Raw genomic sequence first — 12,817 nt, 5'->3', positions numbered from 1 at the left:
GAAGTCAGCGTTTGAGATATGTTCAAGCATACTAACCTCGAGTTTTTTTGGGGATAGAAGTATTGACGATCGATGAAACTTGGCTTTCATCATTTCGCTCGCGAAATACACTTCCGTCCATCAGTTTAGCACACCGCTGGTTTTGGCTAATTTAATTAAAACTAAACGAAGCTAAAGCGCTACTTCTTTTTAGTGTGTTATAAAATAAATAAATGTTTCCCTACTAAATAAAACCAAAATTAATGATTTCTCTAATTTATCAATTTTTTTTTTTGTATATTTATTTTTCATATCAACCCAAAAATTAACAATTTCATATTAAAGGTCCATCAGGATTATGCACACATGCACATTTTTTTTTTAATTTTTTTAACCTTATGTGAGATGAGTAACTTAATTTTCCTAACACACTTATATAGGTAAATAATTTACATATTTTTTAAATAGTTTTTAAATTAAATGAGTCGATCCTTCCCATTGTTGAGAATTGAATTTCAAAAGATGCGGTTTTTGGAAGCGTATTCGTATAACTTCGCCAATATAGTTTCAAAGAAAATAGGCTGACCAATTGCAACTTTTCATGCCTTCAATTAATTCCCTCTTTGGTGGAATATTGTCCTACTCGGCCATCGTAAACTTTTGTCGAGCCAGCACCACCCCCACACATTTTCGATTATATTTATGTCCGGTGAGTGAATGCGGCCACTGTAATAAATCGGAACATTTTGTGAGCTTCAATCCAAGACTTAATCCATCCGGGAAGTGTTGATCAGCGGGAGGCATTGTCGTGTTGGAAGCGCCATGGTACATGTTCCAAACACACTTTTAAAATGGGGAAAAGGCGTTTTCGAGTACGTTTGTATATGTATTTGCATTCATATTCGTGTTTAACATTGCAGGTCGCACGTACCATAGTAAGGAGAGGGCTCCCCACACCATTATCTCCGCACCCCCGACCTATGAAGTCGATCCAAATGAATGTTTCCTCCTTCCGAAGATCATTGGAAGTAATAATTGTATCCCATCGGGTCCTTCTAAATTTAAATTTTCTTTTCATCTGAAAACGACAACCATAGTGCCAATCAGACTCCAGGCCATGTGTTACTCGTGACGACATGTAGTCGTAATTCCTGTTCGTGCATCGTTAAGTGGTGGTATTTTTCTGTACTTTCAGTCTCTTCTGTAGTGAAGCAGTCCTTATAACTCTTTGAATAGTAGATAAACTTGCTTTACAACGCCAACATTTGTCCTGATCTTTGCGTCGACTTCGTGAGAGTTTGGATGCTAGTTCTCTCAAAATCAGCTCTCATATCAATATCGTAAAGCATTTGGAGGCTTTATTTTATTACCGACCGCCTTTATTATTTCGACTCATATCCCGATTTAATTTACGTAAGAAATTGTATATAAGCTTGTCGACTCCTGGCCGGTTTTTTCGATATTTCAGTTATTGAAAGCTTTAACATCTTCAAATGCTTGCGATTTTTGCTTTCTCTTCATACGATTAACGGCTTTTTCCTTACCCATATTAATGAAAATAGATCACGTGAGTCAGTACAAAAAATTTTGGTGTCAATAAGTATTCAATTTCGAAACAAGATAAACTGAAAGAACGAACATTTTGCCTGTGCTAACCTGATGATGCAAACATTGCGTAATTTTCCGATTAAAAAATAGAAGAAAATAACAAAAACTCAAATTACCGGGACATTTATTAATCGCATGTGTCTCTTTGGCACAAGTGATGGTGCATACACAGAGTGAAAGAAATAGAAAACAAATGAAGTAGGCAGTTAGTTAACAACATAGCAATAAACAGAAGCAATCATGATTCGGCGGTTGATGAAAATGTGCTAACGCTGATGACGCAAAGTTGTAACAATCGACAACCAAAGTGGACTGCACAAGATGAATCCACTCGAAAGCGTGGAAAATGTAACAGTCAGCTGGCAATGGTAGGGCGTCTGTATTTTGGGTTTGAAGAACAAAATCGCATTTCAAAGGAAGTGCTGTTCCACCAAGACAAGGCACCGTGTCACAAGTCAGCGAAAACGGTGGCAAAAATCCATGAATTTGGCTTCGAATTCTTTCCACTTCCGACGTATTCACGAGATCTGGCTCTCAGCAACTATTTTCTATTCTTACTGCCTAACGCATCTTCAAAGGCAGTCGTAGACACATATCGCGTAGTCACACGATCATTAAGAGGTTACATACTGCGAAACCCTCGGAAAAAAGATGCGCCCGCGTTGGCAGGATAACCCCTTACAGAATCATCGAAAGCGAAAAAATGTACGAAGGAAAAAATATAATTTCAGTGAAAATTTCGCGAAATTTTTTTTTTTTTTTTGTAACCCCTTAAAACTTGAGTAAATGCAACGCGTTAGTAATGAGTTGAAGGCAGTGGCCACGTGTTTTTTTTCACTGTTTGGCATTACATGAGAACATTTTTATGAAATACTTCAATATCTTCAGAAGTGCACGCCATCATGTTTTTAGAGAGTAACATTATGTAATTACCATATGCACTTTTATTCACTATATATGTATACATTTTTACGTTAATCAAGTATGCCATTCACATCTTCGAATTTCCAAACTCATTCAAATTCAATATTTGTATAAGATTCACGCATTCAATTAACAAATAAAATTATATATACTTATGTATGTGTATATGATTACATTTGCATTGAAATTTTCTGTAAGTACTTAATCCGCAAAGCATACACAGTGTCACTTTCAATGACAGCTTCATATTACAAAGTGAATGAATTAATTGAGCCTCACAAAGAGCAATGTGTACACTGCAGGGAGACAAGTGGCGAGTGCATGCGAAGACACACAAGCAGAGGCAACGCAATGACAATTTAATGGCACGAAAGTGCGAAGCAAATAAATTAAAAAATCAGCGCCGTTAAATATGCGCGAATATGAGGCTAAAATAAAACATGAAAATGCAAAATAATGAGCTACAAGTGAAGAAGTTCGCTGCATTAAAAATTTATGTAAAATATTAATTAAAGCATTTGTCAAGTGACAGCTGTCAAACTTATGAAATTACTCAAAATTGTCATATTTCGATGTTTAAAATGTTTAAATGCGGACGTGTCAGATAAACTTGTAAAAATAATTTATTATTGAGATCTTCGACGCCAATTTTGGGGAAGCGATTTTGTTTATATTTTTTTCAAGAATTTGTGTACATATAAAAAATAACTGCATTTATGTGTGCAGAGAAAATCGCCGAAACGAAAATGGCCATCATCTTTAAACGCGCTCTTTCAATTTCAGTTTCAGCTGTCGCCATCCATATCTATTTGTTTCATAGCCCATATTTTATGCCTTCGTGAATTGAGATGGAAATTGTGCGAACAGGTGTCTCGCGTTCGTTGAACGATTGTACCGAACGAATTTCCCACCTTAAAATGTACAGCCAATTTATTTTGAAAGCAAAAATTTAAAATAGCGAGAAATAAAAATAATGAGTGCACATTTTGATGGTCAAGGCGAGCAATTTTAAGCGGCCGCGTCTTTAAATACTTACAACGGCATGTTTTATACATATGTATGTATGTAAATATGTATTTCACTTGTATAGCATCGTTTGTGAGGTCTCTTTTAAAATGCGATCAAAAATTTTACCTGTCTTTGTTGTTGTTTTTCCTCCTACAAATATTATTGTACGCTGTATATTTTTCGCTTGCTGAAATCCATTTATTTAGCGGTAATTTTTACATGCAACGGGATTTTGTTTAGCATTTTGCTGGCGTATAGCAAATTTGTGAAAATAAATTTTGTGCAAAAATCACGTTGGTGAAAGCAATTTTTCATCTTTTGGCTTGTACTTAATTTTTATATGCAAAGGATGACATTAGTGGTGGTCGTAGTAAAAATATATATTTTTTTAAATAAATTGAAATTACAAAATACTGGCCTTAACTTGTATTTTAGAGAAAAATATATCGGAAATTATTAGGGTGATCCATAAAAATAACATATACTCATAACTTTGTTTTTCAATAATTTACATTACAATTTGTATGAATATTTTTTAAATAAAAAGTCATTTTTGCCACCTTTAAGTCTACCCTAAATCATATCAAAAAATGTATCAACAGAAATTTAATAAAATTCAATTTGTAAGCAAGTTATCCATAAAGGTGAAATATTTTTTGTTAACATTAGGTCCACCTTATCTGTATGAATGACTGAGAATATATCGTAAATATGAAAATTAAAATTTAAAAAATATAGTTAATACATTATAATTATTTATTCCATATCACTGGGCTCACCCTAATACATTTGTTTGTAATGAAATCATATACTTGTTTACTTGTCAAATAATATTTCTGCTGAATATTTAATAGCTGCTTAAGAAATATGAATTTCATTATACAAACAACAGGTTAAATGTAAAAATTTTCTAGAACAATTAAAATACTTGCCTTTTATATTATCAGGTAGCGCAGAAAGATCTACCGTGTGTTTATTTAAGAGAGTTATACAGCAGGTAACTGCTTAGTGCACATAAAATCTGTATTCACCTATATCTCGTTCGAGTTTTCACTAATTCTCACTTTTAAAGTTATTATGTATATGTTAGGGTGGTCCCAAAATATCAAATAAACACATTTTTCTGTCTCACTGTTTCCATTGTACCACGGTGGAACAAATATGGTTATTATAGTTTTAACTTTTGAGCCTCAATATATCATTTTGATCTCTGATAGCTACTTCTAACCGTGACCAAAGTTCGACCACTATTTCAAGTTGATTTTAAAAAGTTAGGTGAAAGTGGTTCTAGGTGGTTCTTTAATATAAGTTTAAGCGAGCAAACACATGTTGAAAACAAACACATGTTGAATACATTTTTAACAATTTAATAATAATTGAACGAATTTACAAGTTTCTGAAGAGTTTTATCTGGAAACATACCTACAAAGGTTCTTTGTAATTTGGAACACTTGACAGCACTGACTGAAAGTAAAAAAAAAGGAGGCACTCAGTATCATAATTTAAAGCCGGATAACTTTTAACCGATTCTTAACATCAAGTGAACTCAAGTATGTTTCGAAGACCTTAAATAGTCTGTATGAATGACTGACAACACAGACGAAAAATCCAGTTTGAAGAATGTTTAATAACGATTTTTTTTAAATGACGCTACAAAAGTAGACCGATAGGGACAGCAAACGACGCCATACTTTTTTCGCTCTTTGGCCATTTCATCACGGAAAGATATACGACCCAACAATGAATCGAATTTATTAAAATTTACTACCGAAATTCGGAGTGGCTTCAACTTTAAGAGCGCTATGTCCAATTTATGGTCGTCATAATCGTCCTGTCAGATCAACAATTGAGGGTCTAGTGGAGAAATTTGAATGCACAGGCACAATAGAAAATGCTCCCGTGTCAGTGAAACAAAGAAGAAGAATATTGAATATTGGTTCCAACAGGATGGTACCACTAGTTATACAGCGAATTTAACAATCGATTTATTGAAAACCAAGTTTGGTGAACGCCTCGGTCGTGCGTTTTGACGCCGTGAGTCTATTTTCTATGGGGCTGCGTCCAGTCTATGATCTATGCCAACAAGCCAGCTACGATTGATGAACTTCGTCCAAAATTGCAGCAGTATCGGCTGATTTATGCTTTAAAACCGTCGAAAATTGAATTCAGCGCCTGGACTTTTTTAGTTTTCTTAAAAATTTAAGGATTTATTTAAGAAAATCATGTCCAATATTCAAAGTATTGCTCATCTAAAGCTATAACATTTTCTCATTTATCTGGTAATGTGTGGATTCTATTCTATTTTGTATTCCCGTGGTGGCGCTCTGCATTGGCTGGCAGAAATCGTAGTCAGAAGGGTCAAGGTCTCGGCAAGGTCTGAGGCAAAGTTTCCCAGCTGTTTTCTAAATATATCGTTTTCGGTCGGTCTTGCAGTATGAGTCTGAAAGTTGTCATGATTAAAAAATATTGCTTAGTGCCTATTCGTAAATATCTGGGGTTTTTCGTCAATCGCTCATTTCGATTTGATAGGTTCTTGTCGGCAGAGCTCCCCATTGGCGGCTTTACAGGTTTTAGAAGCTTATAATGCAGCACATTTTGAGCGGAACGACATAGATTTTAAAGAATTAATTAAGAATTTTAAAATTATGCACAAAGTCTTATTATTTTTTCTTCATAGTAGTAAATGAAGTTACGACATCTGTTAGCAAACCACAAGAATATAATTATAGACCCAATATGTATCCCTGAAACCAGGTCAATCGAAGCTTAACCAAAACTTTAACCATGCAAATCTGTTTTTTGTTATTTCCCACTCCCTACTAAACTCAAATATATGTATATATATACGTACATATGGCATTGTATACACGAGTATATTGTGCAAAGTAAAATCCATGACAAATAAAAGTTATTTCCTCAGCGCATTTACGCTGATTGCCGCTCCGATTAAAAATCCAATTTGGCAGTCAATTCCTTGTCATGTTTTTGTCATATTTTACCATCATGAAATATTTATAGATTGTTAACGCAAGCGCTATTTATAAACAATAGTATGCGCTGCCATGCTTTGCCTTGTAGGGCTATGCGTAAATATGCACAGGAGAGTATTAATTTCTCCAAAAATCAAAAAGGTATTCGCAATCAACGCGAACATCAATCAATTAATGAAATAACAAATGGAAATTGGAATAGCGAATGCGTTTCTGTGCTGTGAGCGGCTTTCTTTGCTGCTTTGCTTCTTGCCGGAAGGCATCACCCACTCCCCTTCTCATAAACGTCACCTGCTTAACGAAGCGGCGGTCTAACTAAGCGGCACGTCGAAAGTAACTGTTGTCTGCCTATCACTCCATCCGTCTGTTGTTTGGAGTCTACCGACTTGCTGCCTGCACTTGTTGTTGCGCGCGTAGTTGTTGTCAAGCGATTTGGGCGCCTTCACTCTACTTGCATGGTTTCCAAGGAATTCGTGGTTTCTTGCTTTGTTGGCATGTTTGTCGGCATTTTTCTTTTTTGTTGTTGTTCTATTCTTTTAGTTTCCATTTTTTTACCGTGGTTTTCACGGTTTTTGTCCCGTTACAAGTTGGCGAATGCGCCTATGGAAATTCAAATGCAAAAATGCAGGGGTTTCCTCACTCCAACACACGCACACCCACATAGACAATATCTGGTTTTTCGTATAAAAGTGACTGTTTTTCGTCTAACTTTTGTTGTTGCCTTATTTTAATCGCAAATTTTTGTTTTGTTTGAGTGCGCCGTGCCTGTGTGCGTGCATTTTTCGTGCATGTTTTTCGGCGGAATTTCGTCAGTCGCGAACGGAGTTTGTTGAAAAAAAGTTGTGCAAACTATTTGATGTTGGAAAATATGCAATAGTTCGCAGAAAGTATCAGAAAAGTTGCCAAAACGCGCGGCAGTTATGTAATTTGGCAGAAAAAAAGTAACTAAAGCGTGTGTATATGTGAGTGTGTGTGTGAGTGAAGTGCCTGTAGTGATGCACACTTAACGGTTGTGCATAAATTTCCGCTAATTGAGTGAAAACAGCTTTTTTTTGTGTAAGAAAAAATAATAATTTTAATATGTGCGCTGAGGTTACTCATACGCACGGGTGCGCCAAAAATCATTGAAATGCTTGCAGTGGCAGATAAGTTGAAAAATTCTTACTATAAAAATGTGTTTCCCGTTATTTTCACAGCATACAAATTTCGCAACTACGAAATGCTTTCCACTTGAAGAATTCTGAATTACGCTGTGCAAGTTCACGGCTTCTTCTTCGCCTTCAGTGAACTAACGAACTGCCGCGCAAGTCAAAGAAATTGGCAAATAAATCAAATTTAAAAGTCAATATGAGTGTGAGCCTTCTTTTTTTAGTCGCTCGAATTTGTCGAATTTCAGCGACTTTTAACAGACTGGCAGCAGGGCAATAACAGTGTGGAAAAAGCAAATGAAAACGAGAGGAAATAAAGAAACTTACAATGAAAACAAACAAAAAGTACTGAATGAGCTTGTAATTTAAGACAAATAAATAATGAATGTATCGTAATGAAAAGCACAGGAATTCATCAATTGCCAGCTATACAACTGGCACTCAAATATATTTTAGAAATAAAAAGTGATACAAAAATGATGGCGGCATGCGGGCAAATGGAGGCGCGGAATACCTAACACCAATAACAATCGCGAATTGCAAAGTCACTGCAGGAAATAAAAGTTAAAATCGCGTAAATTTTAAAGTGGAAGTCAAAGCGACTTTACGTGTCCGGGTACGCCTTTGATGCCTTGTGAACAAAGTACAAATTTATAGCAGCGAAGAGAGCACTGTGCGCCGACCAAGTATTTGCAGCTATGTTGTACGTGTGAGGTACCGTTACGTTGCGAAAGTTCGTGTTGAAAAACGTATTATTCACACTGTAGAAAAAAAATATCAAATAATATAATACAATTTTATGCGAGGTCTCTTTGTATGAGCAATTTCTTTAGAAGTCACCATCACCTGCTTCCCTCCAAAGACTTGTTCTGCTGAAGCGTGTATAAATGACAGCTGTTTACTATTTATTCAATAAATTGCATTTAATATCACGACGCCAAAATGGAGTTCGGCTTGGGCGGTCGTGTGCAGTTTCTACAAGCGCAGCTCTTTCCCACTTGTGCGCTGTCGCCGGTCAATGCTGGAGGTAACTATTTTAAGGCGAATGCTTTTTTATTCATTTGAAATTTTATGTCAACTTCATTTGTATGTTGATTGTGCAAGAAATTATTTTTATATATTTTTTTGTATTTTTATTTTTATTATTTTTTGTTATTTGATTTTTATGTCAATGGACACTGTAGATTCGGCAATGCTTTTTAAGAGACTGACCTTGAACAAAACCGTGTTTCAGCCAAAATTCGTTTCAGCGGACAAATCCTATTATACAGTCTTTATTAATATGTTAAATATTTTAAGATCAAATTTGACTCGGACTGGTTTATTTGAACCTGTTCCCCGATTCTTTATATGAAGTTTGAACTTCATATGTCACTCATTGTGTGTTCCCTGCTGGCAATTTTTACAAAAACAATAGAGTTTCCTTCAAATTTTGTCTTACTAATGGTACTTCCGATTCGGAATCGTTCATTACAAGCATAATTATTGGCTACATGTCTTGTCAACATAGTATTACAGCATTCCTAGCCGAAAACTATTGAAAACTATTGAATTAATTACTTTTAAGGCCATCTAAAAGTCCTTATTTCGATTATATTCATTTTTTTTTGTTTTAAAGAAGACGCTAATTATACGCAACGAGGAAGGAAGAGTGAATCGGGCTTTCGTACAGCTTCCTACGTAGGACATATTGTATGAAATATAGCTATCAAAGTGGCCTCATGGTAAATCCACAAAAAAAAAACAAATTTCTATATTCAAATAGTTTTGGATTCACTAACGTGCTTAGCATTCGGTAAATTAGGCATATAATGGTAGCGTACTTCAAGGAAGTATGAAGCATGCACCCCAAATCCAAACTATTGCAAGGGTCGGTCGGTAAAAATTGGTTTGATTTGGTACTCCTATCAATTTCAAGTGAGCTACGACAGCTATCATATCATTGACAGATACTTTTTTTTATTTTGCAAAGATTTTTGAAGTCTACTCGTTGAAAATGCAAAAATTTTAAGGACATAGAGCATTTATGGAAGGTAGTACCAAAAAGCTGAGAATATCAACGAAGAGTTTGGTTGATATTTTGAGCTTGAATCGAGTCGCCATGAGACTTTTATCAAAGTATTTAAATTTTTTTCGAGAAGAACATCGAAATACTTACTCTAAAGATGTGGTTTGAGTGCATTGAGACTCCTTTCAAAAAAATTGCTGAAGAAACTAAAGTAATGCCGGTATATAAAAATTGTATGGAAAGTCAGACTAAAATGCGATGTGGCTACATGTCTCGTCGTATGCAAATGCCAAAGCTGTACAAAGGTAGGCGAGTTGGAATCATCTGGGCACTTTCTTCTCAACTGTCCAGCTTTTGCCTTCTAACAAAAATCTGGGTAGACATAAATTCGGTGAACCTGGCGTAGTGGCTGGGATTGCTTTTAGCCTGTTTAAAAATTCGTGATAAGTTCGAAGTGTTTCTGCTTCTGGTCTGTCTGGTGTTCTAAATCTCGGAGTTTTGGGAAACAAAGGACCAGCTTTCACAGCTGTCTAAATGTGGTCCTGCTTTACCGTTTTTGAGAGGATCAGCCGCCCTACCTAGCCCAATCGAGACTAACATTTTCATTGCTTTCAACCCTATACGAATTTACTTTCCTATCATAATGCGTACGAACTACGATACTACTAATCGTATGATATGTATGCACTTAAACTATTTGAGTATTTCATGAATATGAACATATATCCTTGTATAAGATATACAATCGAAAGAAAGTCATTTTTATTGCAAATTTTTAAACTAATATATAATTCACTCTAACAAAATACTTGTAAAGAAATTATCGAAACTTTCTTCCTTCCTTGCTTGGCGTGAAATTAAGCAAACTGCAAAGAAAAACGGCAAAATTCGCGCAAAGAACAACACCAACAAAAAAGTCATAATCTCAAAGCAATAGTTCAGAGTTTGAACACCAAACTGCGCAGAGTCAACTTGAAAGTTTGCATAAACCGCTGACGGGTATTTGAACTTTGGATAACAGCTCACAACTCAACTCAAGTCAAGTCAATGAGCGCAGGAAATTATAAATGCTTTGTTTTTTTTTTCTTTTTTTTCGACCGTTACGCGAATGGCTATGCAGCAAAGCGACTGGAAGTAAGCGGAAAACAGCGGCGATAAAATTGAATTTCAAGCGACGGCGCGGGCAAAGCAAGGGGAACGGTCAGCGAGCGATGCAATAAAGTTTATGCCAGTATTTCAATATTCGCTGAAAAGGTGCGGAATTTATTGTTGGAAATGCCGCTACTGGTCTATTGGGCTTTACGAGGAAAAGCTAAAAGGTTATACACACATACAAAGATAGGTTTCTACAAAGCCACGGCGCTGTTGCACTGATCCGTCGCACTTTTGATGCAGTAATCCGATAACCTACCACCTCACCAACACCACCTCGCATAACGGTAAAGCTCTCACTTTGTTCGAACCTACCTTGGCGCAAAAAACTTTCGAAGCGCTTTGCCCCCGGGAAATCATTATGGCAATCCGTTATGTGTTCAATGCTCGCTTATGAGCTTTTCCTGCGCACTTGAGTGGGATTTGGCGAAAAGCGAAAATTTGTAGAAAACAAACAGGCAACTTGTTTCTGGTGAACTTACTTGTGTGTGTGTCTCCCTTCTCTGCTGTCGTTGCTGCCTCTATTAGCTGCAAGTTGTGTTGTTGTTGTTGTTGTCGTTGTTTTCCTTTCGCATCCGTGTTGTTGTAATACTGTAGCGACTGACTGTTGTTTCACGTTTTGTTTGTTGTAATTTGATTTCTTATATTTTTTCTTGTTGTTGTTTTTTTTGTTTTGTTTTCGTAGGAAGTCCTTGCAATTGACTTGTCGTTGTGCGATTGTTGCGTTGCTATGTTGTTGTTCTTGTTCTTGTTGCTGTTGCTTATAGCGTTGTACTTTTTCTATGTTTGTTTTGTAGTTGTTGTTGCAGTTTGTTATTCACCCGCTAGTTGCTATTGGAAGGATCGTTGTTTTTGCTGTTTTTACTATTTGTTTTCCTATTAAGATTCTGTTGTTGTTGTTGTTGCTGCAGTCATGCATTCACCACTTTGCTTTGTTGTTGTCGTTGTAGTTGTGCTGTAATGGATCAAGAGATTTGATAACGTTAAGGAATTTGTCATTCACTGAGGATTTGTTTTGACTAAAAATAAAAGTGTACGAAACAACAGCACAGTGGATTATCACCCTGTTAGAGTTGAATTACAGTTAGGGATAAAGGAAATGGATAACTGTTGGTCGGAAGTCTGTTTTTTGTTTGTATGAAAAAGTGTGTGATTTTATTTGTAGTTACGCGCAGTTCATTTGATGGAGGTTTCATTAGCTTTCGCTTTTGTTGTAAAATAGTAATCCAGAGTTGGAGTGAATTTAGAAGATATCAGAACCACATATCTTCTAAATTCGCTACAACTATTTTTTACTACTACTTTTTTGGAATTTACTAGTTTATAGTCATGGAGGTCGGACGGATTATTCTGGAGTTTGTCAGTAGTACTTTGAATCTGTGGGTCTCAATATACAAAATAGTTACTATGGTCCTTTTAGGAGTAAAGTAACAGTTTCCGCAAGTCCCCTGAATTTAAATCTTGGAGTCTTTAAGCAATTAATGATAGAAAATGTACTGAATTTGTACAGAACTTTCACCGATTTCAGCGTGATATTTGTCTTCTCTTAAATCGCAATTAAATTTTTGTTCACTTGTATTGGCTTTTCTCGAACATTTTGGTGGTACTTATTCACAAGTAAAAGTCTACTTACATAAAAATGTGATATATTATGAACTTAGTTACAAAATCTATTACCTAGATTTTGACAGCAACTGATTAGACTTGTTGCACTACTGTGGGCAAAAAATAGCAAGACTTTTTAATTTAAAATTCGCGGAAAAACCAATTCGTCGAAATATTTCTTTCTATGTTGGTATGACTGTCAGTGACATCTGGATCATTAGTGTTTAATAAACGCTTGTTTTTCTGAAGCACATAAAGTATATTCGGTGATTTTTACGTGTGGGAGGAACGACGAATACCGATAAATCATGGAAAACATCGTGTTAGACCGGCATGTGGCATCTCGTGACATCGCCCAGAAGATGGAAGTTAGTCACCAAACCATTTTAAACCAT

General features: G+C 35.8%; 2 protein-coding genes across 11 annotated transcripts in view; one reads left to right on the top strand and one right to left on the bottom strand.

Moving 5' to 3' along the window:
- The window catches only part of LOC105233621 (glutamine-dependent NAD(+) synthetase), a 166,228-nt gene that overhangs the window by 23,466 nt on the left and 129,945 nt on the right, over positions 1-12,817 (bottom strand). For all 3 annotated transcript variants that reach the window (XM_049456285.1, XM_049456288.1, XM_049456287.1), the window contains one exon: positions 11,300-11,772. The gene's annotated coding sequence lies outside the window, so the exon portion shown is untranslated. The remainder of the gene's footprint in view (positions 1-11,299; positions 11,773-12,817) is intronic.
- LOC105233622 (cytosolic carboxypeptidase Nna1) overlaps positions 1-12,817 on the top strand; it is a 151,204-nt gene that overhangs the window by 9,018 nt on the left and 129,369 nt on the right. For 4 of the 8 annotated variants that reach the window (XM_049456284.1, XM_049456281.1, XM_049456283.1 and 1 more), the window contains exon 1: positions 8,585-8,684. The exons of 2 other annotated variants lie outside the window; for them this stretch is intronic. In XM_049456284.1, the coding sequence (XP_049312241.1) occupies positions 8,600-8,684 (85 nt within the window). In that variant the 5' untranslated portion in view covers positions 8,585-8,599. Of the gene's footprint in view, positions 1-8,581; positions 8,685-12,817 lie in introns of those variants that run through there. 2 more of the 8 variants (XM_049456280.1, XM_049456276.1) reach the window with 2 other exon arrangements.

Source organism: Bactrocera dorsalis, chromosome 4, assembly GCF_023373825.1.
Source record: "Bactrocera dorsalis isolate Fly_Bdor chromosome 4, ASM2337382v1, whole genome shotgun sequence".
Lineage (NCBI taxonomy): Eukaryota > Metazoa > Arthropoda > Insecta > Diptera > Tephritidae > Bactrocera > Bactrocera dorsalis.
This window is presented reverse-complemented; position numbering and strand designations above follow the sequence as displayed.